Raw genomic sequence first — 27,691 nt, forward strand, 5'->3', positions numbered from 1 at the left:
GTAAAGGGGATGTCACCTCTGTGACATGTTTGAAAATATTGGTTTTGTGTAGTGGATTGACCCACAGCCATGGACCATACTGGTCTTGCAAACTATCCATCGTGTTCCTCTAATCACCCTTCTTTTGGCATTTCTCGTTCGAGTGTTTGATGGGGCCACAATGAAAGCAAAAGTTGGGTAATCTCTCATATTTAAGAGAAATTCAAAACCTTTTCTTACCCAAATTCAAGAACCTTCCTCAAGCCAATGGTTGGATATATCTACCAGTATTTTGAAACGTAAAAACTTCCCCTATCCTGCTCCAATTCCCTCTCTATCCACACGCACTACTTTCTCTATAGTTGCACCTAGTTGTTCCCCAACTTTCTTGGTCATGCCTACAAAGGGCATAGTATGGAATTGAATCCAGAAGGGTTCCATAAAAAACTAGATATCTCTAGGCATAAGAATGTCATCACCCTCTTAGAGACAAACTAAAACTTATCAAAGGACCAAGGTCTCCCTTGCAATACACTGTTCTTATCTTCCTTCATTTGAAACTCCACCAAGAACCTGTTCCATCCAATATCTCTTAGGAGTATACATCCCTCTACATGCTAGAGCTTCAGCATGGTTGCACAAAATTCACCTTTGTTAACCTCCTTGTCCAATACTACAAGGGCCACAAGACGTACACTTCCTTATACTCTCTACAAACAGAAACATATCTTCCTCAACTACAACCACTTCTTGTCTTTCCTCATCAATGAGTTTGAGTCCCTTACACAGTTTTGCAATCCCGTTGTCCATTCACCAATTCTCTTAAGATATCTTGTCTAAGAGATTGAGCTCTAAGTTCACTGAGGAACTAGAGAGAAAACACCCCACCATCATAGAGGAGAGGACGAGGCCAAGATCATATATTTATGTACATTGGAAAGGTTCTTTCTCTCTTTTTAAGTCTTTGTATTGTTTGGGACTATCAGTGCCGATTCAATTCTATTTAATTTGAAATAAAATTTAAAAAACATATTTTTACACTAAAAAGAAAATTTGAAAAGTCCCTCAAAATTCTTCAAAAATATGAGGACTCTTCTTCTAACTCCATCTAAAATTCTGAAGTCCCCATAAATATATGAAACAAGTTCTCAACTTTTTAAAAATCCAAAAAACAGCCTCCAAAATCTGAAAAATAATATACATATACACACACACACACACACACCCCAACATCTAAAACATCTCAAAATTCATCCTAAATATTTAGTTTAAGCCCAAGTTTTTGGACTTTAATATATCATGAAGAGAAGTGATATTTGCTATAATGGAATGTGCAACCATCACACACTGTTTAAAAAAAAAAAAAGTGATAAATTTTTAATGGTAGATTGCACTTTATTTCAAAAGCAGTGCACGACCCTTGCACAACTTATAACTATATCTAGCATTACTCTATCACAAATACCTATATGCAGGTACGGATTTTTTTGTAAAGCTCAATAGTCTTTCATTTTTTACAGTTAACAGCTATGTTTTTAAATATTTTTACTACACAAAAGTAGGTGTGTTACCATACCACTTAAAGTGGAATCCATTATAATTTTAAAAAAAATTGAAACACCAATTATTTTTTAACATTGTTGATGTAAAAAAACTTCACATTGGTAGTGTGCAGAGTAGGGGTGCTACTCGCACCATACGGTGCGGGGTAGACCCCAACCCGCCCCCCGCCCCAGCATGGGGCAGATGGGGAAAATCTCCCCCGTCCCCCGCCCCCGGTGTGCGGAGGCGGGGTACCTCTCCCGCATGACGGGGTACGGGGTGGAGAGGCAATCCGTCCTCCCCCGGCACCCCTCTTCTGGGCCTTGGGCCCAGAAACATTTTCTGGGACTAAAATGGCCCAGAAACCTCAGCAATGGGCCAAAATGGCCCACAAGTATGTATTTTTTGCTTAAAAAAAGCTTGTAAGCCATTTTCATTTTTCAGCCCATAAAATTATAAGTAAAAAGGAAAAAAAAATAAAAACCAGATTAAAAAAAAAAGTGTTATGAATGGTAATTGATTTTATGGCTAATAAAAGTTACTAGTCTAAGAGTCTAATACGTAATAAACTAATAATAATAACTAAGTTATTACAAAATTGAAAGGCTAAATAATTACAAAATTACAAACATAAAAGTGTCCAAGGGACATTGTATCAACATTACAAATTATTGAATACAAAATTTGAACAAATAATTAAAAATTAAATATTCTAAAGAGGCTTGTCAGCTGTGGCTTGTCTTTGAGTCAAGGGGTGTGACAGTTGGGGTGGCCTGGGCTTGCGCACATTTTTATGTTGCAGAGGTGGTAGACGTCTCATGTGTTACTACAAAAATTAATATTAAAATTAATAACGATGAAATGGAAATGAATATAAATAAATTAAAATAATAAAATAAAAAACAATTACTAGGTGGTCCAAATCCATACTGATCACCACCCTCATCGGTCTGCTTAAAATCTAAAATATCCGAAACATGAATATCCTTTCCTATCATCCAACTCTGTGTGCATATCAATGCCTCTACAGTTGTAGGAGACAATGAACTATGGAAAGAATCCAATATACGACCTCCGGTACTAAAGACTGACTCTGAGGCAATGGTACTAATAGGGATGGCCAAAATACAGCGGGCAATCTCAGAAATGATGGAATATTTCTTTGAGGCATTCTTCCACCATCCTAATATATCGAAATAATCATTATCATCTTGGACCATATCCGCTGACAAATAGTTGTCTAACTCAGAAACGACCTTTGTAGATTGATGGACTAGTGTGAGATTCTGTGCGAGGGTCTTAGTCCACGGCATTCTGTGCTTCTTTGTAGGAGGCTCGGTCACGATGTCTATAGAAGGCGTTAAGGTCGGTGTATGTGTCTTCGATGTAGTACCACCCTTAATTGCCATAAACTCGTCATACAATTTTTTCAGGGTATCTCGAGCCAATTCACCAATAATTTCAGTCCATACCTGATCGTGAACAAGTCCCAACCTATATAACAAGCCTGAAACTTTCAGACAGGGATCAAGAATAACAGCCACATGTAAGAAAATATTCATTCTAGTCAAATCTCCCCAATACTTGTCATATTTTAGCATCATGGTCACTGCCATCCCCCTCATCCTTTCATTGGAACCCCTACGCATATCTTCTAATTCTTCTTTTACCCTACATATTTGTTGACAAAACTCATGGAATGTAGGGTACAAAGAACCAGATATATTCAATGTGACATCATAAAATAATCTAAGAAAATTAACGAAAGTAGAAACTACCACCCAATCATCATCATTAGGCTTTCGTGACCTCCCATGCTCATCAAAGTATTTAACATATTTGATGTCTTCATCACCCAATAATTGAAAGGCTGCCTTATATTCTTAGGCCTCCTCCAACATCAAGAAGGTTGAATTCCATCTGGTAGGAACATCAGTACAAAGACCCTTCTTCGATGTTATGCCAGCAGCCTTTGCAGCAACTTTGAATTTCTCCAATCTAGAAGAAGAAGACCTCACCCATTTCACAGCCATTCTAACTCGTGCAACCGAGTCATCAACATCTTTCAACCCCTCAGTCACAATTAAATTCAAAATATGTGCAGCACATCTAACATGCAAGTATTCACCACCCAAGAATGTCTTATTTACATCTTTAAGATAATTCTTTAGATATCCCAATGCGACATCATTAGACGACGCATTATCAACTGACACAAACAAAACCTTTTCCAACCCCCACTCCTTTATTGCAGCCTCCAAGGCCTTCCCAATCATCTCACCCTTATGATCAATTATTTGACAAAATTTAATAATCTTCTTGTGCAGAACCCAATCAGCATCAACAAAATGCACAGTCAACGACATGTAATTCATATTTTGGATTGAAGTCTAAGTATCGGTAATGAGGAAAACTACCAAACCCGCCAATTGGCCCCTCAAAACATCTTTATCACGGAGATACATCTTCTTAATATCTTTTACCACAGTGTGACGAGAAGGAAGTACAAATCTCGGTTCCAACTCTTGGAAAAATTCTTGGAACCCTTTACCCTCCACAAACTGAAAAGGCAGCTCGTCCATAACAATCATACGAGCTAACTTCCTTCTACACTCATCGGGGTTATACTTCGTATACCCCTTCAATGTTGGCCCCCCGACCCCACTACTCTCATCCGCCATTTTAAAATCTAGTCTAGATTGACCCTTCTCTACTAAAGATTTTAAAATTGGACTCTTCTTGTATTGTTCCTCTAGATGGACCTTCAGCTGGGATGTACCATGTTTCCTATAGTGACATCCATACATTTTTCCACAGTGATTACATTTAGCTTGTGGTTTGTTGGGGTCACCACCCTCTAGTTTGGTAAAATGTTGCCAAACTATGGATACAGGTTTCTTGCCCTGTGTGGGCTTTGGAGTAGGGCAAGGTGTACTCGTTATAGGGGTAGGAGTAGGGTTAGTTTCTAGGGTAGGGGTGTTGGCTGGGAAAGGCGAGCTATCACTGAAATCCGAAGACATTCCTGATTCTCCAACAAAAAAAAAATAAAAATAAAATTCAAAGTGCAATCCAACACAATCAGGGCAAACTGCATACAAAACCAAAAACATCAAAAAAATAATTGGGTTTCGGGTTCCAATCCGAAACCCGACAATCAAATTAGGCCCCTCATTGATTGAAACCCCTAATATTATTTTTCATGATTACACAAATGAATATTCACTCACTGAAATATTATTTTTTAGTATTACCTTTTAGATAGCAAGTAGCATTATTTATTTTTAAATTACTAGTGATGAAAACTGAAATATGAGATTTTAGATTAAAAAAACATATATTTTTAATTAATAATTTTCGTGATAATACAAGTTATATATATATACACATTACACTATATAAAGTTCAAACTAAACTAAAGTTTATAAGATTTTATGATAAAATTAATATTTTTATAATTTCTTATTTGATTGAGGATATGCCAATGATTATAAAAAAAATATATCACAAAAATCTTATAAACGTAAGTAATAAAAATTGTATAATCACCTATATTATTAAGATTTCCACCCCAAATAATTTTTTTTATAGTTCTGACCCCAAGTTTTACAAACCAGCACACTTTATGAAAAGTTATTATCATTTTTGAAAGAAGAAATTAATTTCTTTTGGCCATTACATGTGATAAATAAATAATGCTACAAATGAGTTTGGGTTTCAGATTGGAACCCTAATTTAATTTAGGGTACCAATCCGAAACCCTAACCCATGAAACCCCTAAATCAATTTAGGGGTTAGGGTTTCAATGAAATTTACAAAAAAAAAAAAAAAAAATCCAATGAATCCAATGTCAATACCAACTCGAAACAATCACACGAATCCACAGCACACAATTCACAAATCCCATCCTCCATCTCCGATTCAACCCCATCCTACCTCCAATCTCCAATCAAAACTCAAAAAAAAAATTAAAAAAAAAATCAACGGAGAAAATCAAAAGAGGAGGAGAAAATTTACCGTGCGGCGTGCAGCGGACGGACTAGTTGCGAGAGGGAGGAGGGAATACTGGGGCGTCGACGGGAGTGGGTTTCGTGCGAACGGGGAAGGCTAAAGGGGACTCGGGACTCAAGAGGGGAGGGGATCCGGGGGGGGGGGGGGGGGGTAGGGTTAATAATAAAACCCCTGAAATGAAACGGTGCCATTTTGTCAACTACAAAATATCGCCGTTTCATTTAAGTATACGGTTATTATATATAATATATTATATTATATATATATATATAAACGGTGCGGGGCGGGGGAAAAACGGACCGGGGGCAGTCCGTTTCTGTCCCCCGCCTCTGCTGGGGGTGGCCATATGGGCCGGGGGGTCCCGCCCCGCCCTATGCCGGGGCGGGGCAAACGGGGCAGAGCAGCGGGTTCCGGGGCCCCGCTGCCCCACCCCAGTGCAGAGTGTGTTGAAAAGAAGGATTTTTCTCGTTTTCAAACACTGAATAGTCATTGTCCTTATATAATCTCCTATGTCTCTTCAATCTATTTATACTTTCCTTTTAAGTATATGCAAGTTTTTTATTTTATTACAATTGAGAATTTTAATAGGACCAGTTATTTCAAGTTAAGTAAAACTAATATTTGTTATACATGGAATAAGTATGAAATATTGCATAGATTATACAATTTTTTACAATTATAAACAATAGGATGCATAATATATTTACCAAAAATAATACACCAATGTATACATATAATCATCGTATATATAAATTTGCACCCCCTCCCCCCACTCCCAAAAAAAATTCCAAATTTCTCACTCCAATACCACTGTTTGGGACAAATTCAAGCACATGTTTAGAAGGATTTTAACTCCAAAGATTGCAAAAATATTATGTAATTTAAGAGGAGTTTCACTACTTATTATCCCCACGCACCACACTTATTTTAATTTTTTTTAATTTTGTTTTAGTTTTATTCTTCTTAAACTAATTAAATTCTTCTACTCATCATCTATACGCACATTTGGTAAAAACAATTTAATTAAAAAATTATGTATGGTGTGGTTCCTGTGGTATGTGAAATGATGAGTAGAATTTTTCATGTTTTAAAAGGATTGAGGGGTATTTTGTATACTACCTTATAAAAGTAACATCATTTTATAAAAATACCCTCATTTTCCAACATGTATTGTGAAATATTTTGTGAAATAGGTTGTGTGGATATATTACTCCACTTAAATATATAATGAAAAAGCAACTACCTTAATTATATGTATTTGATGTATATATAATTTAAAAAATTTAAAACTCGTCCCATTAAAATTAAAAGTCATCTTCAAAATTATATAGTTGATAAATTGTTAAAAAAGTTCAACATGATTAATTAGCCTAGAGTCTATTTATTTTTATAAACTATATATGGAAAAAAAATTGGTTTAATGTATGGTGTGAGATATTTTATAATTTGTGTTTCTTAATATTCGTAAACGAATTTCAGGATTCTATTGAGTTGTTTTGTTGTAATGTTTTATTACTTATTACAGCTGGATTTAACATCCTGATGTGGGTTAATTTCATATTTGCGTTTCTCAAATTTTGAAATTTGATTGGATTATAACATTGTGCGTATACCATATTTTAAATATATTTGCGTTAAGGCCAAAAGTTATTTTATTTTATTTTATCGGCACCAAGTGTCTAAAAACAATATCCCGACTAATTCAGAGGGTGTATAGGCTCTCGACAAATACGTTAAGGAGGAAAAAAAAAAAAAAAATTGTTAGCTTGATTTGCCCTCTAAATTAAAATTTATGGTGACATTACTGATGCGCACATGATCATGAGTTTAAATTCTATCGACGAGTTTAATTTACCCACAAATCATAACTTTAGCGATGAGTTAATTAATTTTGCCATAGATCAAATTTTGGAAATATTTTGGACGCAGAAAGCCATCAATGGTAGGAGATATAACTCGTGAACTAAATTTAACGTCTAGCTCTTTATACCCACATGATCATACTTTCCCTTCCTTGCGTCGCGTCGTGCAAGGAAAACTGTCTAAAAAAGAGAGAGAAAAGAAAAGACCAAGCAATTATGTTGTATTTATACATGTGATACGCACATCATGATCAGTAATTTCTGGAATTAAATATGAGCCAAGTGATATATATTGTCGTAGACAATAAATCCAGTATGAGGAATCTACCATTTTGCATATGTATTGATCATTAATTTGGCATTATACATTGGTTCAACATCAATCTAAATATATACTACAATTTTCTTCTATAAGAACTGTTCTCTGAAATTCTCGACGATTGATGCAAAGTTTCCCTCATTGCAGATTACATCAAGGAAATAGACTATCAAATGTAACTGCACATCGACTTGCAAAACATGCATGGTCGAGTCAAGATATGCAACTTTGGTGGTATACTTCTCCTCTTTTTTTATTGAAAATGTTGTTTATATTGACACACAGACTTGTAAACTAGGTGTTATGCCTCCTTTAAAAGAGATGTAGCTAGCTAGCTAGCTTAGCTTAGTTAGCATGCATGCTGCTGGACCATTATATAGTATGGTACAAATTAAGAGCAGGATATTTTGTGCATGATTCCAATTACGTGCGTCGGCTGCCAACATTATTTCTAATAATATGACTTATGGGTAACTGTAGCACTTTTGACATATAAAAATTCCAATTTGCACTCTTAAATTATCTATATTTTCAATTTAGGCTCTCGGTTAATTAATATCTTTCAGTTACGTGAGGGAAAGAAATTGCCACGTGCAAGATGATATTAACTAGTCAAACTTGAATGAAAGGCCCAAAGCGAAAGCCTGTTAATAATTTAGGGAGCAAATTCAGATATTTTGTGGTGTAGGGCCCAAATGAAATATAGATGGCAAACGATGGTTTGTGAGTAAAAAGTGTAAATGTGTATTCTTCTTTGTAATAATACCATTTAAATGGTTCGCTGTAGAGAATTTCTATGTAAGCCCCATACTATTTGAGATTATTCTACACGAAAAATGAATTTGATATGCCATAAAGTTAACATACTGTCTTTTTTCTCTTAATTTGACTATCTAATTAAGATAAATAATTAGAAAGAGAAATATATTTATCCCAACACATTTATAAAACATTTAGTACGGAAATTGCTCCTAACGTGATCTGCACTTTGCATGCAAACCTAACAAAACTAAGCTACTCTATCATCAAGATTGTAACACGTCACTTAGTTTTCATTCATTGAGCGAACCTATGGCGAACTCTCTGTTTGATTTCGCTCGAACTAATTATCGAGTATACCTCAAACAAACTCATTATCTGATCTTTGCTCAAGCTCCTTGTTGAGCAGCAGTTGAGTAAACTCTCAGCTTGACGTCTTTTCAGTATAAAAAATCAGGCTCCCTAACTCAATAATCTCCCACTTGGAGACAGATTCTCCACATGCCAACTACTGTCTCCAACACAAATCCTACCACCTTTGCAGTTCACAGCACCCGTCTCCATGCTAGAAGACACACTAAAGTCGAGCCTAACTTCAGTTTCTCACATACATCGCCCTCAGTCAGCACATCTACTAAGAAACTCACAACTCTCACTGCATTGGTGGTATCCGATCTAGAATCGACCCTGGCAAACATCAGAGAACCTATTTTTGACATCCTCTTCTCTGATCTAGGCAACTAATCCCACTTTCTACTGCTAACCTATTCTATCTTCAATCAACGTGTTCATTTCTTGTGCAGTTTTTACTTCCTTCTTGCTCTACTGCTACCAAGCCTGTTGTACTGCAACCCTACATTTTCCTACATATCACTAGACCCTAATGTCAAATACAAAATGTTAGTCCTCTTACCATGCACCAAGACCAGTGCACCCTTTTTGACCTTTCACGCTCCTCCAGAAAACATATTATATGACTGCTGTCGTCAAGCTGTCTTACAAAGATTAGGCTTTTCTTTAGATCTGGAGCATGTCTGACTTGCTGCAAAATCCACACGCTCTTGTTCAAGAGTGTGATGCGCACATCGCTCATTCCCACGAAAATAATGCTTCTCCATCAATCATGTAGATATTTCCAAAATCACCAGCAATATAGTTTTGCATGCTTTCTCGATGTGAGGTGCTATAGAACAAAGCCCATGAATCCAACACCCAATCATCAACGGAAATGTGCATTTCAAGATATAGATCATCATGTATTTTTTTAGGTACCGCATTCACATCGTCATCCTCAATTTGTTTCTGATTCTGATAGTCTCTTTTGATGTGGCCCGACTTGCCACAATTCCAGCAAGTGATCTGCTACCCAGATCTTGACTTGCTCCTGCCCTTGTTCTTGAACCTATCATGTCCCCTGCTCCGATCGTCAATTCTCAAGGCTAAACTAGTACCAAAAAATTCCCTAGAGTCTTTTTTGCATATCTCCTTAACAAGAATCATATCTCGTACGTCATCATAATTCAGTTTTATCCTACAGGCTAAATTACTTATTGTAATTCTTATGGCTTCCCAACTATTGAGCAACGATGTCAATAGAATATACACTCTAATCTCATCATCAAACTCAATTTCTACATACGACAATTGATTTGTGATTGTATTAACGTCATTTAAATGTTAGGCCACAAATGTATCTTCTATCATTCTCATATCGAATAATTTTTTTATTAGATGCACCTTGTTATTTTCCGACAGTTTTTCATACATACCATACAAAGCCTCCATGAGATCTGTCATGGTTCTCTCTTTTATGATGTTATGCACCACTGATCTAGACAGGATGAGTCGAATAACCTCCAAAACCTATCAACCCAACAGACTCCAATCAACATTGTCCATGCTCTCCAACTTCTATCCCAATAAAGAAATGTGAAGTCTCTTTCTATAGAGATAATCATCGATCGACATTCTCCAATATCTAAAATCTGTGCCATCAAATTTCTCGATTCCAACCTTTACAGCTTCTCCATCTATCGTTCAAAACAGAACCCCAAGAACCTTGAAGCTCTCATACCAGTTGTTGTGAAAAACACAACACCCACACACAATTATAATCAGACAAACAATGAAATAAATATGAAAACACAAGAATCAACCACACATAGATGACACACAGAATTTGACGTGGTTTGATTATGTGCCTACATCCATAAAGCTGTAGGAGATTTTATTCCAGACAAGATTACAAACACACAATAAGTTACAAGAGTTTCATTCTACTCATACAAATCTCAACACACACTCTCTCTAGGGCCTTTTTTCTCTCTCACACAATAATGCTCTATATGTCTCTTGCCTCTTTTTGTTCAATCTCTAACGTTCTATGACATAACATTACATATATATGGCAAACAGTGCCAAAAAATTCTAATGTGGCAAAATTGGGTTATTTACTCGAGCCAACCATTGAGCAACTCTCAAGGGAACTCATTGCCTGATCTTTGCTCAAGCGCTTTGTCGAGAAAGAGTTGAGCAAACTCTCAGCTTGACGTCTTTTCAACATAAAAAAAACTAAGTTCTATAACCCAACAGTCTATGTATTGCCAGCAAAACTATTAGACCAAATGTTTAATTAGGACGGTAAGGGTGGAAATAGAACTAGAAAAACTGAGGATGTGTATTACAAAAGAACCAATTATACTGTTTAGCAAAATTTTGCCAATTTGAGAAAATACTTTATTTTAGTGTTTTGTTGTTTAAAGTGTGTAAAGTTGACCTAACTCACTAAAACACTTATTACAGCTACAAAGAATGGTTAAAACATTAATATTTTGTATGCTAATGTAAGAGAGGTAGATATCTACTTAACCTATCTAATTCGAATAAAATTTTAAAAGAATATTATTTTATTCAATTTTTTTTTTTAAAAAATAATGTCGATATTATTATTTTAAGAAATTCTATACGAATCGATATGTAAAATAAATCAGTAAAATACTTATATAATATAGTTTAAGTTATAGATAAATTTTATCATTTAAATTATTAAACGATAAACTCAATCCAACGTCTCCACAATAAAACATCTATTATCAAATATATCTTTTAAGTTGATTAAAAAGGAAGAAAAAAAAATCAAGCAAAGTCCGCGGAAGGAAGGCAACCGGTTGGAACTTGGAAACAAGCATCTGAACAAGGACAAAGGAGAGCCCAATCTTTATACTATTTCTTCACTTTCTTTTCCGCAAAGTCTCCATCGCTCCATTGTTCATAAAACTACTGTTCACTCCCCTATCGAGGCTTTATATTACCGATTACATGCCCGTTCGGTTCATCAGTTTTCGTAAGCTTCTGCCACGTGTTGTGAAAAAAAGATTACGAGAGTAAATTAATCATTCCGACCAAAGCAATTAAATCTTTGGATTTAGTGCTAAAGCCTAAATTAAACTTCCTCATTGGCTATTACACAACCGTAAACCCAAGTATTAACAAATCCAAAACATCCACATTAACTGAACCTAACCTCACCGGGAAACTTCAATTTCTTGCCTGGAAATTCCTCATTTCGCATCGGAGAAATATCAATCTCAATCAAGTTCTCTTCCTCGACATGAAAATCACGCCCTCTCTTATTCCCATCCAAGGCAATCTCTATTAGACCCTCTCTGTCCTCCTCGTTCCACGTGAGGCACCCGCTCTCCGGGGAGTACCACTCTCCGATCGGCGGAAAATTGCGAAAATCGCCGTCGCCTTCGGATGAGTCATCCGAGTCTGATTCCGGGTAATACATTGAAAGTGATGGGTGCCTCTCATGGCTCACATTTTTTATCCCTTCCCCCTCGTTCGGGTTTGGATACTTTTCGCTCGGATTCGGATCCTCTTCTGCTTCATCACCTTCGTATTCTTCGTATATGACCTCCAACGGTGCCTTCACATCCCATTCGACGAAGGAGTCCTCGAAGCATGGGATGAGATTGATACCGGAATCGGACTCGGAGTCGGTTTCCGATTGGGAGGCGACACCAATGTCTTCTTCTGGAAACTCGGTTTTAACTGGCTCAACGGAACCGCTTTCCCCGTTCTCTTTGCTTTCCGCGTTTTCGCCAGCATCCCGGCTCGTTTGAAACTGGCAAGAGTTATCAGTGATCTCGTCTTCCAATCTCTGAATTGCACCGAGTCGGAGTAGAGCGAAGAACAGAATTCCAGTCGCGTTAAGCACCGGGGAGAAAATGATTCTCAGGAAAAGGTGGGGTAGATAGATAAGAATCAGAGCGTAAAGACTAACAATGCACGAGAAAATAGGGTTTGAGGAGAAAGACGATAAGAAATGGGAAAAGGCCTTCATGGTGACGGCAGAAAAGAAGGGAATTCAAGATTCATAGAGTTCTTGTTTCCTTACGTGAAGGAAAATAAACTCTCGCCCAGAAAATCATGATCGGGAAGAGCAAATTGAGAGTGGGAGACGAATGAAACCGATTAGGGACAAGAAAATGCGAGGAAGTGGGAGAGGGAAAGGGACCAGAATGGGATGGGACGGTACTTAAAAAGAGGAGAGAGAGAGAGGTTTAGAAGACTAGGGGGGTTTTAAGAGAGGGGGGCTTTAGAAGTGCGTGTGGGGAGAGGCATGGAATATTTGAGATGGTGGTGGGCGTGAGGGGGCGGGGGGGACAATTACCGAGATGACCCTTTTGTTTTGTCCCACAAATCATTCTTAAAAGATGGGTAATGAGCTTGTTTAATACACTTGACTCTTAAGTGAGAGAGAGAGAGGGTTCATGAATTTAACTGAAAGGTGCAACGGCAACCAACTCCATTACCCAGTTGCAAACCCGTCCTGGTTCGTCGGTTTTGTATGCATTTCTTCCTTTTTCTTTTAATAAATTGTTTTTTTTTTTTAATTTTACATATCTTACGATTATATTTTTAAAATTTAATAATAATATTTATCAATTTATCTAACATTCTTTTTATGTATCCATCAGTTTTTTATGATGATAATTTTTATTTAACTATCAATTCTTAGAAGTCTGTCATTTTTATCTAGCGATCAATTCCACGAACAGATGACCTGCTATTAACCCTGCATATTATTATGTACAGAGGATTTATGACATCTCACAATGCTACAATATAGTTTCTCAATCTAAATAATTGCTATTAAAATATACTATTAAGAAGAGTTTTGGATAGTGTGTTATGATGAGATACGTTGAGATAAAAGTTAAATAAAATATTATTTTTTAATATTATTATTATTTTAAAATTTAAAAAATTTAAATTATTTATTATATTTTATATAAAAATTTAAAAATATTATAATAATTATATACGATGAGTTCTTGATATGAGTTTGAGGATTTTTATATCGAAATTAGACTTAAAAGAATTTTGTTTCTAGACAGTGAAATGATTGGGATCCCCTTCATTTATCCGGCTGACATTTGTTTTTTTTAGTTTTTTTTATGTAGTGATTAAGAAAATATTGTTTAATAATATTATAAATTTTTTTTATTTTTTAAAAATATTTGAAAGTGTTAAAAAATGATTTGAAAAAAATATTTAGAAATGTTTTTTTTAATATCATTTTTTAACACTTTTAAGTACCTTTAAAAAAAGAATAAAATTCATAATATTATTAAAAAAATATTTTCTTAACCACAATGTAAAAGAAAAGAACAAAAAAGAAAAAATTTGAAAAAAAAAAATGTCAACAGAATGCTTTAACGGGATCCCTAACATTACCCTTCTAGATATATAATATAGGTTAAGAACACTACCAACGTAGAAACAGCATCAGGTGCAAGACATCCATCAAGAAGGACATCCCAAACACAAAAAAAAACTTGCCTTCCTCGGCTAACACTTCTACGTATGTAATTCCCATTAATGTCGATTACTTGAAATGATATATATGTTCCCCAATCATAACGCTGCAGCAACCAACGCAAATGTACGTGCGCTCTAGGGCTTCCTGTAGTGATAAAGAGGAAAAAAAAGGGAAATGGGACACGGAAATGAGATGAAAGGGGTTGTAAAGTAGTCAATACTATAAGGAAAATGTCCATAACTGAACGAGCGTAGTTAGCAGGAAAACAATATATTAAAGTGCTTAGCTGATTTACCCAATCCTTTTATCTAGAAAAACTCAACTCAAATAATTTATTTTTTTATTATTATCTTGTGACGTGGCATTAAATAATAAATTGATAAGTGAAATATAATAACAAAAATTTTAAGTATAGTTATTTTTATGTACTCTTTTATACACTCTACTGATGTAAATAGTTATGTATTAAAAAAAATTAATACAGTCAATCACATCAGTAGAGTATGCAAGAAATAAGTAAAAGTGACTGTATGTAATATTATTCATATAATAAATAGTTTCTAATCATCTAATACTATATCATGAAATGATAAGAGGATGATAAGAAAAATTATAATAAATAGCATTACTAATTCTCTTTTAAATTATACATTCCTATATCTTTGACTGGAAAAATTGGAAAATGCTATCTATACTTATAATTTTACTTACATAGCCATACGTAGTGATATGTTAGTTACTAAAAATTATGAAAATTTTAAAATTTTAAATTTAAATTAAAAAGAAAGCAATGATAAAATGAGATTGCTACTCAATACGTATAATATTACGCATAAAATTGTATATATGTAGAGCACTACTTAAAATTATCGCAAGTCCGTGAGACTTGCCTCGGGTTACATATTGTAATGTTATTAAAATTGTTGGTATCGATATTTATTTTGAATGGCACTTAATTATATTTTACAATAAGATGGAGTATTAGATGTTTAGGTAATAGTAACTATGTTGATTGGGTATCCAGATGGTCAATTAACATCTTCTCCTTTTTAACTTTATAATAATAATTCCTTATATTATTTTATCTCTTTTATTTGTCTTTTATTTTTTATTTTTATCATACATACATACATATATATATATATATTTTTTCTAATCTTGTAAACTTTCTTTTCAAACTCTACAATCTAGCAAGCAATTAATGAAAAAATATGTATTAAAAATATTTTTTATATCTCGAATTATTTTATAATATTAGCTTGTCCGTCGTCAGATCATGATGATTAAGGATTGAAGTTTGAACGTGTATGACATCCTCAAAGAAAATAATGATTTCATGCTCTTTTATATGGGAATTGATTTGAGGCAGAAGCAGATTCATTGCAATGGTGATGGGCCATGCAGTAGTTTAGGAGGAAGAGTCAAGAGGATATATATTAGTTCCCTCGGCACAATCAGTCTAATCAATTTCTCTTACAATTGCATTTCCTTCTCTCTCCCTCATTCACTTTTGTTACCAAAAAAAAAAAAAAAAAAAGAGCCTTTTGAACTGCCTTTCTTCTAGCTTACTCACAGGTATCAATCTTCTTTTTCTGTGAAATGGAAATTGTCTTGTAATATGGGGACATCGAGCGATCGTACCTTGAATTGGAGCACTTTACATATGGGAAATGATCTTTCGTGAATCACCTCTCATGTTTTCATTAGACTAAACGAGATTGAAGTAATCATGATTTTCTTTCAACCATGCATACGTTTGCTAATTATGCCTCGTGCCTAGTATATATTAATGATTTTCTAATCATATTTAGGAGAATATGGCATGGTTTATACTAATAATAACACAGATCACCCATCAACGTACAGCTTCAACCACAATCTCAGATCACTTACCAAATGAAAACTAGCACACTTCATATGAAAACATCCACACAACCAACGACAACTGCACAATCACTAGGAGGAGACTTTCCCGATGATCACTCATATGGGAACCTAATATCATGTAATGGCTAGTAATCTATATGAGCCAACTGTCTATCTCTCTGTACGTATCATCAATTATCTTGTATAACTCAAACTTCAAACCACAAAATAAGGTAAAATATTTCATTTTATCACAACACATAAACTTCCTCAAATTTTTATATAAAATATAATAAATATTTCAATTTTTTTAAATATTATAATAATAATAATAATATTTTATTTAATTTTTAATTTTTATCTCAACCATCATTTCTACGTTATTTTCTAAAAGTTTAAAACACAATTAATGACTTGAACAGTCAAAAGGCATGAAAAAGTAAAGCCGCCTTATATTTGCCATTAGAAGCAGCTATTCCTTGACCACACTGACTGCTCCAAAAGTAGACGAGCGGACCACATGACATGGGTTCGTTGCGAAGCCTTCTTTATTGGTGCAACTTTAATGTTGACATAACTACTTCCATTCATTCATCGAAGGACGAAGTTCGGGGAAGCTAATGTTGGTGCCATTAAAACACTGTTGTAATAGGTTGATCAATTTATCTTATGGGAATAATATGTGGCCTTATATATATGAACAAAATGATGTGGCCAGCTTAATTATATGTACCTCATTAGGTTACAAGAAAAATTTTTTATTATATATTTGGTTGATGCTTTTTTGAGAAAAATGATGTTATTTATTCTATATATATAGTGTCATTCTTAATTACACTAACTAAAATGTCACATTTGAAGTGGGTAGTATAGGAATCACTTAAAATTCATCATATAAACTTCATGAGTGAATAACGTTTATTAGATATAAAAAATGAAAAATGTTATTTGCAATATTAAGGTGTGCAAGTCTCGTATATATATATTTTTTAAATAGATAAATTTGGAACGTACATAAAAATAATTTTTTTTTAAAGATGAATCCCATTTATTTAAATAGAGTGCAGCTTGCATACTCTAAAATCGTATTTAACATTACCCATGAAAAAAAATAGATGTAGAAGAAATACTGTAGGGAAAAGTATAAAGTGTTTCATCCTCTTAAGATTTTAAATTATCTAATATTTATTGATATGACAAATTCTTGTAAATTTAAATTACTTGATTAATTATGATTATTTAGTAGAAATTGGGCATAGAACTTAGAAGATTAATAAAAGTAAAACTCCCGCTACCAAAATAATATAGATGATGAGATATTCTATTTTTAAATTAGTGTGTAAAATATATATACCATTCACATTAAATGATAAATTTAATTTATCTTTTAAATTAAATTATACCATATAAATATTTTATGTCATCAACGAAAAATAGAATTTTTCGTTATTGAGAGACGTGCTAAACATACCAAAAGCATATTTTTGGTGGGCGTTTGATATGACGTTCTATTTTGTGCTTGCCATTCACACGCTTCGCGTAAAGTTTAGTATCAACGGGAAGGCTTTACGTCGAAAAAACGTATCCACAAAAGAGCTGAACCAAGAAAAAATATGCAATAGTACTTCCAGCTTTGGGTTTGGTATTGAAAGCAATCTCTCTCTCTCTCACACACACATTCATAATAAGTTACAACTTTTGGGTCTACCACTAAAATCTAGCTTCACTTTCAAGTAAATAATGCAGAGTTATGATTGGATAAGGAGGAACAATGAATTCAACCATGGGGGACCTGAACCTCCATAAGCCTTTTAACATGTATGGGTTAAAGCAGAACATTTCATCTTGATAACGTAAATAATGTTGTTATTGAGTTCCCATAAAGAGAAAAAGAGAACATAGTGAGCAGTGCAGTTCTTTTTTGCACGTTACAACTAAACCATTTCCTTATTCCATTTTTACATGTATCGATCCAGGCTTCCCACAAAAGGATATCCAAATCACCCAACTCTCAACCTTCAGATTACAACAATTCTTGATTGCCATAAAGCAAAAGGAATTAGTCATCAACAAATTTAGAGTAAGTTTAATGTCTGTAACTCCATATTATGTTCCAACATTTTGTAATTTGATTAATGCTGAGGAAGGAGACATCAGGTGGCTTCAAGGCACCATTTAAAGACAAGAATTGATAGCAGTAGTTAGTTGAGTTGTGGCAGACAAAGAATCTAGGCCTTCAACTCAGTGTCAAATGGGCATAAAGCGGAGTCGAAGAAAGAACACAAAGTCTTTAGTTAGAGAGAAGCATCTCACATGGCTTGGGACCCCTGGATGTCTCTCTAGGTCCATTACAAGAGAGGTTTACCCTTTGGAGAGAGATGGATTATGTAGCTAAGCCAGCTGGTTTAAAGCTTCACTTCCCGTCATTTGGAAAGAAAACAACAAGGTTGATCCATTTTGATATTTTCTCTTCATATTACAAATTTAAAAGAGGAGAAATGCAATATCTGTAAATGGAATTACGAAAATCAATTTTATAAATTGACATAGTTTAATATGATATATCATATATATTCTACAATTAAAAGAATTTATAATTTAACGTACCAGATCAAAACATATCAATTAGTTTGTGAGATAATTTTTTAAAATTCATTTTGTAAATCAAGCATTTCCTTTTAGGAAGATTGTGGTGGTAGCACCGCATGTATAAACTCAATGAAAGCTACAACAAAATTCAAACTATAAATTGTAAACAATTTTTTTTCCTGATAAGTATCGTGGTCTTTACAAACTATAAATGTTGTACCAGGACTTTTTGAAAAAGCACGCTCTTTGACAATGTCAGCGAAAGGTCGCGAAATATATAGCCACATGCTAGCAAGGCTTAAAAAGTAACCAACCTATTGTGGCTAGAAAGCAACATACACTATCTATCTTCTCACGATATCTTCACTGGATAAATCTATTTATTATTCATGCATATCATCTCTGTCTACACTTCTTTCCCCTAAACCAATAAATTCCACACATGTTCTCTACTTGCCCACAAACGAAGATTCTTTGTTATCAAGTAGTTCAAGGATACGATTGCACATTGCCATAAAGATTAAAGCGGACATTTCCATACCAACCTAGTGGAAGAAATTTCGAAGGAAAAACGAAACCTCAAGCCTGGATCAGTAGCAAATATCTCTTTGCATGGTCGAACCAAATCAATTCTTTCTTTAACGATTTGATTGAGGAATTATCATTGCACCAAAAAGAAAGGGTAACCATAACTCCCGGGATTTAAAAATAACTTATTTAGAAAGGGAAAATAAAAAGGTCATGCTAGTGTGTTATCATGTACAAACACCTTTAACAAAAAAATTACTTACAAAAGCATTCCTTCAGTTGCTGCTGCGATAAAGCTGACGTTTAAAAGTAGGCAATCCTTAAACTGACGTAGCGACTTGTATTCACCTTTAATTATGGCCAAAAAATTTCAAGTCTTCAAGGAAAAGCCAGCAAACCTATGCAGCAGCCGCTAGTAGTATCGGGGATGGGGAGGAGCATAACCCCCAGAATACTGCAATTCATTAGGAATATTGCCATATGGAGGCCTTGGACTTGGAGTTCCGTAAGCTGAACCTGTGAAAGGCAGAAGCAAATAATGTGGCTGAGTTAATTATTATTAGTATGGTTGCGTGCAGTTACCCACAACAACAATGGTATGTAAAAATCTTTCTATCATTCTGTCTCTCCAAGAACATACACAAAACGCATTCATACACGTATATAAGCAAATAATTGATTGAAGTGTACCCACCTAATGCGCTTGGCAGAGGCCTGGGAACAAATGTGGGGGATCTTGGTGCCTGCAGATCAGCTCCAGGACCTCCAATGTCATTATAATTCCCACCATGACCGCTGTAAGAGTACGGCATGGTACTTGCACTTCCAACTGGAGAGGGTTCAATCATACTACTCCCGTAGGGGTAAGCAGCAGCACCAGGAATGTTATTATTGGCTTCAATGTTAGATCTGCTGTAGGGGCCACCCATTCCATAACCCAAAGTTCTTGTTGCTTGCAGACTAGCTCCACGACCTCTATTGTCGTTAAAATGCCCACCAAGAGTGCTGTATGAGAGTGGCATTGTACTTGCACTTCCAACTGGGAAGGGTTCAATCATACTACTCCTGAAGGGATAAGGGGCAGTACCACAACTAGGAATGCCACCGTAACTCCCAGAGCATCCAGCATCATCTCTAGGAAGAGAACTTTCATAACTCCAGTTTCCAGGAGCAGCAGCTACCCTAACTACAGCAGGATATTGATTGCCTTGATATGCTTGAAGACTTGATTCTCTACTTGCATGTGGCCCACCCTGTTGATATGCTGTATTCACCTAGGAATTTATGCATATACATTCTGTGACTTCCAAGACTGGTTGTTTTATTGGAACTTGTATCAAATGGTCAACTTATCAAAAAAATTTGAACTTTCAAAAGGCAATTAAAACTCCAGCCACTGATACAAACAAGTATTGACCATTGTTACAAACTCAAAGATGATGAATGAACAATTTCTACTTACATGGTTGGGCCCTTGAGAATTAGATGCATGGAAAGGTGAGTTATGCCAATGTCCTCCAGAGACTGAAGAGTGAAACATCACTCATATCATATCCATATAAAGATATTAACACAGAGCAAGTTCCCAAATTCAAAGTTAGATAAGGTAAGACAAAAACCTGCTAAAGCCACCTGATCTTGAGGCAAGAATCCGGTAACTTCCTTGACAGAACTTTTCCGATAATAAGATAAAGAGTTATTTGAGTTCAGATTGGTAGCAGAAGCAAAAGTGTGCTTCATCTGATCCAAATGTCTCTGGGACTCTGCTGGATTGAGTTCTACGAAGATGACCTTACAAAGGAGATTAAATCATTAGCAACATTTCAATGAACAGATACCAAAATCCAAGTTGGTAGATAATTACCTGATCAAAATACTCGTCTGACCCAGGCATATCCTTGCTGCTTGGCAAAACATAATTCACTGCCAAAACATTATTCAGGAGAACATGAAGTGATAAATTAATGAGGGAAAGAACCAAGCACTGATGGAAACAAAGTGGAGTAATATAACTAAATAAAGACAAGAACAAGATGTCGTCATAGGAAAATACCCAACATTTCCTTTACTGCATCAGCTGGTACCTCCTTTCCCATTTCTTTGAATCTTTTATCAGCACGAAATTTCAGCTCTTCTGGCCTTGGAAATACCACTACAGCAACCTGGGGAAAAACACAAGTCATTGATGAAGATTAAAAAATATATAAAGCATCCTCCCAATATAAAAATCTGGCACAAACATGTCAATTGGTAGTTACCTTCTGAAAGAAGGCAAATGGCTTCAGTTTACGTTTACGTGCATTCTTGTAAACATTTGTCTGATCAATTATGTAGTTGCGAGGTGTTTTGGCAGCACGAGATAAAAGGGTATTAAAAATCCCAGTTGCTTTGTCCATTAGACGATCAAATCGTTCACTATAATTGTGCTTGCGCATTAATCCCGGCACCTGTATGAAGATTCAGCTCTATCAAGCAAGAAGATATGAAAATATTGAGCAGAAAGATGAACAGAACTGCTAGAATATCTATTCAGAGCCATTGATACAACATGAGCCAAAAAAATAAAAACAAAAAACAGGACATAAACCTTCATTTGATCCAGAATTAGGTTTGTCCCAAGCAAAACGTATCGCTTCTCAGGGTGCTCGTTTATCCATTTTTCTGCCCATGTAGTCTTTCCCGAGGCAGGTAAACCAACCATCATCATCACTTCACAATCATCTGGCTTAGAAGAAGTGGGGCCCATCATTGCATTTCCATCTTCAAGAGCAGAAGCCCAAGGCTTATAATCTTTTTCAGGAACAAGTCCCTCTTCAACACTGAACTGCAACTGGACCACAACATTTTTCAGTAAGACATGGGGAAAGAGAGCTGATTCCCATTGTAACTTTCTTGTCGGAGAGTCCAGCACTCCAAGACCCCTTGGACCAGCATCAAATTGCTTTGCAGTACCCAGCCATTTACCATTCTTGGAGAAACCAATTAAAGCCAATGGTTTATTTTCAAGATCAACTGCACAGACAATTGTATCGCCAATCCCAAACTTTTCACCATAATCTAAAAATTCACCTGCACTTGAAATTTTTCCCGTGCCCCCAAACCCAAAGCTGTGTTTAGTTTCCCCTAGGTTCCCCACATTATCATCCCCTCTAGAAATGCCTACACGGCAAACATGCAGCTCCTCAGGGGCAGTGTCCACAATATCAACTGGCTGCATTGCAATAATTTTGCAACCAAAACAGTATTTCCCACGAGTTATTCCAACATTACCACGAGCACCAGACCAGCAATAAGCAAACCCCTGCTCATGGAGTGCAGATCCTTGAAGACCATTGCCTACAATGTTGAAATCTGGAGACAAGGTAACAATTCAAATCAACTATCAGACAATTCTGGAATCTGTTTATTTTCGGATAGGTCAATCCATGCAAAAACATACATCTAAAAAAGCATAGAAACAAAAGAAAAGGCCATCTCTGAGTTTGCACAGATGGTATATATTCCTCATTTGAAAGAAAAAGTGATAGATTAACAAGCTCCACCAATCCTTTGCATTCTTAGGTGTCAGAAAACAAGATTTCCATATTTGTAATCAAAGGTTCGAAAACACAATCCTGTCCTAAAAGCAATTTATCAATTTACCTATTCAGGTGAACCGGTTTAGCATTTATGTAATCAAAGGTTCAACCATCATTATATTGCAATCTATAAGCATTTCAAGTTTCCCATAAACTTTTCAACAAGGGAATTTAAATAACAGTAATTCCATACATTCCTGATCAGAAATTCCGAACCATTTACACCCCCATCCCAATTAGTAACTGCGAGATTTATTACAAGAAACCTTGTTTAATCCAAATTCTTTCTATTTCTGTAATTTCTTATTTTATATCAGTTTTTCTGTTTCTGTAAATTGAAAAAGTCCAACTCAACCAATTGAATCACCTTGGTGGGGGCTATGGCGTTGATTTTTGGCATGATGTTTGGTGTGGTGCAAGGGCTCTTCAGCATGTTTTCCCACTCTCTACTGGATTGCAAGTGACAAGAGGCTTTGGAAGAGTATTTGACATGTAAGGTACCTCCCAAGATTGCTTTCGTTGCTGCTTGGATTGCGTCTCTTGGGAAAATCCTCACCATTGAAAATTTGTGGAAATGGTGAACGTTCTATGGGTGAGTTTAGGGATTTTTTATTTAGCACTTTATGTTTTATGGTGAATAATCTTAAGGGATGGAAATATTTGTAATGTTTTATTTTAGTACCTTTTAGCTATACCTTGTATTTAGGTGTACTCACTTGTACACATCCTGTGTACTTTAGTTATGCCTATTTACTAGAATAAAATCTCTAATTAACTATCAAAAAAAAAAGAAAATTGTGGAAATGGGGTCTCATCATTATGGATTGGTGATTCTTGTGCAAGAAAGAGGGGGAATCTATAGATCATCTACTGTTACATTGTGAGGTGGCTAGGATTTTTTGGGGGTGCCATCTTTAACCAGACTTGTGTGGCATGGGTCATGCCGGGAAGAGTAGTGGATATTTTTAAGTGTTGGACAGGTCTTCGGGTCCACATCGCCGCTGTGTGGAAAATGATCCCTCATTGTATTAGGTCGTGTTTGCGGATGGAGAGAAATGATAGTTGCTTTGAAGACTGGGAGCGTTCCTTGGACGAGTTGAAGAGATTCTTTTTTAACACACTATTTTCCTGGGCTTTGGTCATTGTTTGTAATGGGGACAGATTTCATAATTTTCTTGTATCCATCCCCCCCCTTTTATTTTGACATAGCTTGTATCCATCCCTAATGCTTAGAACATTGGCAATGGATTCTTTATCTTCATATGTAAAATTACATGTTTTGAAGATTGATTTTGAATATGAAGAAAAATTCCTACATTGGATTATGTATTTTTTGATCAAATAATAATAAAATAATAAAGAGAGAGGAGAAAAAAGAAAAGAGAGAAAAAGAGAGAAGAGAGAGTTGGAAGGAGAGAGAAAAAAAATAAAATAATATTTGAAGAAGGAAAAGGACATCTTTAAAGATGAATAATCACTGTTTATAGTTATTTAAAATTATAAAGATAGATAAGTCAATGTAAGTGATTTTAAAGCAAGTTTATTCAAATTTGAGATAAACCAATGTAAGTGATTTTAAAGCAAGTTTATTCAAATTTGAAAATAAAAATAAAGACGAATAAACCATTGCTAGTGCTCCTAAAACAGTGATTATTCATCTTTAAAGATGTCCTTTTTCTTTTTCAAATATTATTTTATTTTTTTCTCTCTCCTTCCAACTCTCTCTTCTCTCTTTTTCTCTCTTTTCTTTTTTCTCTTTTTTCTCTTTATTATTTTATTATTATTTGATCAAAAAATACATAATTCAATATAGAAATTTTTCTTCATATTCAAAATCAATCTTCAAAACATGTAATTTTACATATGAAGATAAAGAATCTATTGCCAATGCTCTGGTTACTAGGTGTATTCTATATATACTTCTCGTGTGCTTGGGCTGTTGGGCTGCCTTTATTATCATAAAGTTTTACTTTTACTATAAAAAATAAAATAAAATAAAATAAAAGGATTACCCAGGATAATTTCATCTGAAATGAGGGTACATATTCATAAAAAACGATTCAAAAATTCCAATTTTCCCATCACCTCTTCAGCAACTAATTATAAAGAAATATAAAGAAATGTTTTTAGGAAATTCTTTGGAAGGAAAGGAAGATTATATATGATTATACCGATCGAACAAGAACGTTTATAATAGTAGAATGAAGTGGCAAGATGAAGGAAAAATACCTAAGTTGCAGTCCGCAGGGTTGAGCACCACGCGCTGTGTGAGCTTTGATTCCGAAGACTCTGTTATGTCTTCAATTTTCGCCTTCTTCGCCTCCTGTCCGTATTCTAAGGGAAGTCCGTGTTTCTTCGTCGACGCCATGGGAACGATCGGAGAGCTAGAGAGAAAGAGACAGAGAGAGCGAGAGAGCGCGAAATGGACGACCAAAGAGTGAGGGTGATCTTGAGGAGCATATTGATGGCGTCATGGGAATAAAGGGCAACCGTCGGATAAATTTCTGAGAAACCGACTCAAGGGTATGGGCTCGTTGGGTCGCTTCGGTTAAAAGATTGGAAACCCACTATAGGCCCAGTTATGGTCTGGAAGAAAATGAGTTTCTGGACTCTTGCGTGGGCCAACCTCAAGCCCGAATCAACATGCTTCCTTTTAAAAACTAAGAAAAATTTTAAACATAAACCTATACACTACATACCATACTTTTTTTAATTTTTTTTCTTTTATCAAACGGTTGGTATATAAATAATGAGTAAAAAAATTTTAATTAGTTAATAAAAATAAACTCAAAAAAATTTTGAAAACAATTAAAAAAATAAATAAATAATATGTGATGTGTTGGCTTATGTGTAGCAAGGCTCAAAATCCAAATATTTAATAGGTTGAGAACAAATAAAATAAAAAAATGTAACCAATTGGAGTCGGATTCTTGGATAGCAACTTTGACAAGAGTAATGCTACATACAGTCGTGGAATGTGTAAACGTTGTATAATCGCTTTGAAAAATAATGGACTCCACAATTAAAAAGTTAGTTTTTTTTTTTCATGTGGGTCTCATATTAATTCACTTTTTTCAAAGAGACTGTGCAACGCTTGCACAACCACGACTGAAAATATCATTTCTCCGCTGACAAAATCTGTGCTCAACTCTACTGTAAATACTATTCCAAAATTATTCAATAAAAAAATTGGATAGGATCCTCCACTAGTTCGAAGTCTATCATTGTGGAGTTTAAATCACAACTATTGATTTTAAATTAAATGAATGAAATGAGGCAATTCAGTATTTACTACCTAAAAAATGTACACATTAAATAGGTAAAATGTGGTAACTAATTATAGTAAATGTTGAACGGCCCAAATTATGAACAATCTATTTAAAAATTAACCCTTATGATTTCAATTCTTTCACAAGATGGAGTAAGTTAAGAAATTTGAACATCTTTATCTATTATACTCTATCCCATTTTCTATCTAGGTTTACAAATATTTGGCATGTAGGTTTAAAACTAGATTGATCACTCAAAAAGCATTCACCCATAAACCAGTTACTAGCACAAATAAAATAAAATAAAATAAAGAAATCCAACCAATGTTTATCAGAAAATAAGATGCAATATTATGGTCCAGGGTTACAACTTTTCATCCCTCTCATTGGTTAAAATGATATGCAATATTATGCTTTGTTCCATCTAAAATCACAAAAGGTTCACTAGAAACTAGAAAAAGTGCTTAACATATTGAAACAAAATAAAAGAGAGAAAGATTGAGAGAGTTTTAAATTTAAGAGCCAAAATATATTAGTTTTCCTCCTGTTAAATCGTGTATAGCAGGAATCAGAACTAGTTTTCTATTATCAAGTCTTGCAAAGCTGTCCTTTATTAGATTTCCGTTAGATACTTTGTGATGACTTTTGAGTGTATTTTCGCTGAAATAATTGTTTTTATTTTAATTAATATATTAGTTTAATTATTTTAATTTATTTGCGTTTTAAAATTAGTTTTTAATTTATTTGATGTTGTGTTTTATTTCTTTTAGTTGTTTTGTGGTTTTTAATCTCTTTTTGGCGGTTTAGTTTTACTTCCCGGAATGAAGATTAGATCTCCTCTTTTCCCTACATCTCTTTTCCTTTTTCCTTTCTTTTTCTTTTTCCTTTTTCTCTTTTTCCTTCTCTTCTTTTTCTTTTTCTTCTTTTTCTTTTTTTCTTTTTTTTCCTCCTGCTTCCCGCGTCGTCCCCCCCCGAGCTCTCTCTCTCTCTTCTCTCTCCCTCACGGCCGAAACCTTCTCTCTGTCGGCCCACCGCCGTCCGGCCACCATTTGGCTCGCCACCGGTCCCATTCTCTTCGTCTCCCTTCGGCGCACCACCCCTCCGAAGTTCAGCCCCAACCGGCCGGCCGTTTGGCCGTAATAGCCCTCCAAAGCCTCCACGGATTTTGCTCCGATCCGCCGCCGTCGCTCCACCTCCGGCCACCATTTCTTCACCACTTCATCACCGGTCTCTTGCCGTCCTAACCCACCCATTTCCGGCCTCCAACGACCACCGGAACAGCTCCTACGAGCTTAGTCTTCGATTTTCATTTTCCGGCCATTTCCGGCGATTCCGCCGCCACCCACGGCCGTTCATCACTTCCAATAGCTTCACAACCATCCCTAGACCATTCCCTATCAATTTCGTGACCTAGTTTGTCCCCGTTCAAAAGTGGGTTTTTCAAACCCACGGCCACAGTGAATTTTCACTGTGACGTTGCTTTTTCGCCGCCGTTTGCAACGCCGCTTGTTTTCTAAAATTACCATATAGCACTGTAAGTATTTTCCAAACCCTATTTTCAGATT

The 27,691-nt window shown here is 35.2% G+C and overlaps 2 protein-coding genes across 3 annotated transcripts; both read right to left on the reverse strand.

Moving 5' to 3' along the window:
* Positions 1 to 11,540: 11,540 nt before the first annotated feature.
* On the reverse strand, positions 11,541 to 13,074 carry LOC122275181. Of its 2 annotated transcripts, none has more exons than XM_043084154.1 (2): positions 11,998 to 13,074; positions 11,541 to 11,820 (listed from the first exon to the last, which is right to left on the reverse strand). In XM_043084154.1, exons 1-2 carry the CDS (start codon positions 12,812 to 12,814, stop codon positions 11,804 to 11,806), a joined length of 834 nt encoding a protein of 277 aa, XP_042940088.1. In that variant the 5' UTR covers positions 12,815 to 13,074; the 3' UTR covers positions 11,541 to 11,803. The 2 variants fall into 2 exon arrangements, with proteins under 2 accessions (XP_042940088.1, XP_042940087.1); XM_043084153.1 differs by having other exon boundaries at positions 11,993 to 13,074.
* A 6,360-nt stretch (positions 13,075 to 19,434) lies between these two features.
* Positions 19,435 to 25,328, reverse strand: LOC122276718 (heterogeneous nuclear ribonucleoprotein U-like protein 1). Its single transcript, XM_043086626.1, has 9 exons — positions 25,087 to 25,328; positions 21,867 to 22,630; positions 21,538 to 21,726; positions 21,333 to 21,441; positions 21,144 to 21,202; positions 20,899 to 21,070; positions 20,742 to 20,803; positions 19,974 to 20,553; positions 19,435 to 19,795 (listed from the first exon to the last, which is right to left on the reverse strand). The coding sequence occupies exons 1-9, from the start codon at positions 25,223 to 25,225 to the stop codon at positions 19,692 to 19,694; spliced, it is 2,178 nt and encodes a 725-aa protein (XP_042942560.1). The 5' UTR covers positions 25,226 to 25,328; the 3' UTR covers positions 19,435 to 19,691.
* Between the last annotated feature and the right edge of the window lie 2,363 nt (positions 25,329 to 27,691).

The sequence above is a fragment of the Carya illinoinensis genome, chromosome 9, assembly GCF_018687715.1.
Source record: "Carya illinoinensis cultivar Pawnee chromosome 9, C.illinoinensisPawnee_v1, whole genome shotgun sequence".
Taxonomy (NCBI): domain Eukaryota; kingdom Viridiplantae; phylum Streptophyta; class Magnoliopsida; order Fagales; family Juglandaceae; genus Carya; species Carya illinoinensis.

What these genes read in the sequence shown, in the direction of transcription:
- LOC122275181 (XM_043084153.1), bottom strand. Translation starts at nt 12,814, where the DNA reads ATGAAGGCCTTTTCCCATTTCTTATCGTCTTTCTCCTCAAACCCTATT. An exon ending in AATTGAAGTTTCCCGGTGAG is followed by an intron (nt 11,821 to 11,992) that starts GTTAGGTTCAGT and finishes AACACGTGGCAG; the next exon opens with AAGCTTACGAAAACTGATGA.
- LOC122276718 (XM_043086626.1), bottom strand. Translation starts at nt 25,225, where the DNA reads ATGGCGTCGACGAAGAAACACGGACTTCCCTTAGAATACGGACAGGAG. An exon ending in CCCTGCGGACTGCAACTTAG is followed by an intron (nt 22,631 to 25,086) that starts GTATTTTTCCTT and finishes CCTTGTCTCCAG; the next exon opens with ATTTCAACATTGTAGGCAAT. An exon ending in CATTTGCCTTCTTTCAGAAG is followed by an intron (nt 21,442 to 21,537) that starts GTAACTACCAAT and finishes GTTTTTCCCCAG; the next exon opens with GTTGCTGTAGTGGTATTTCC.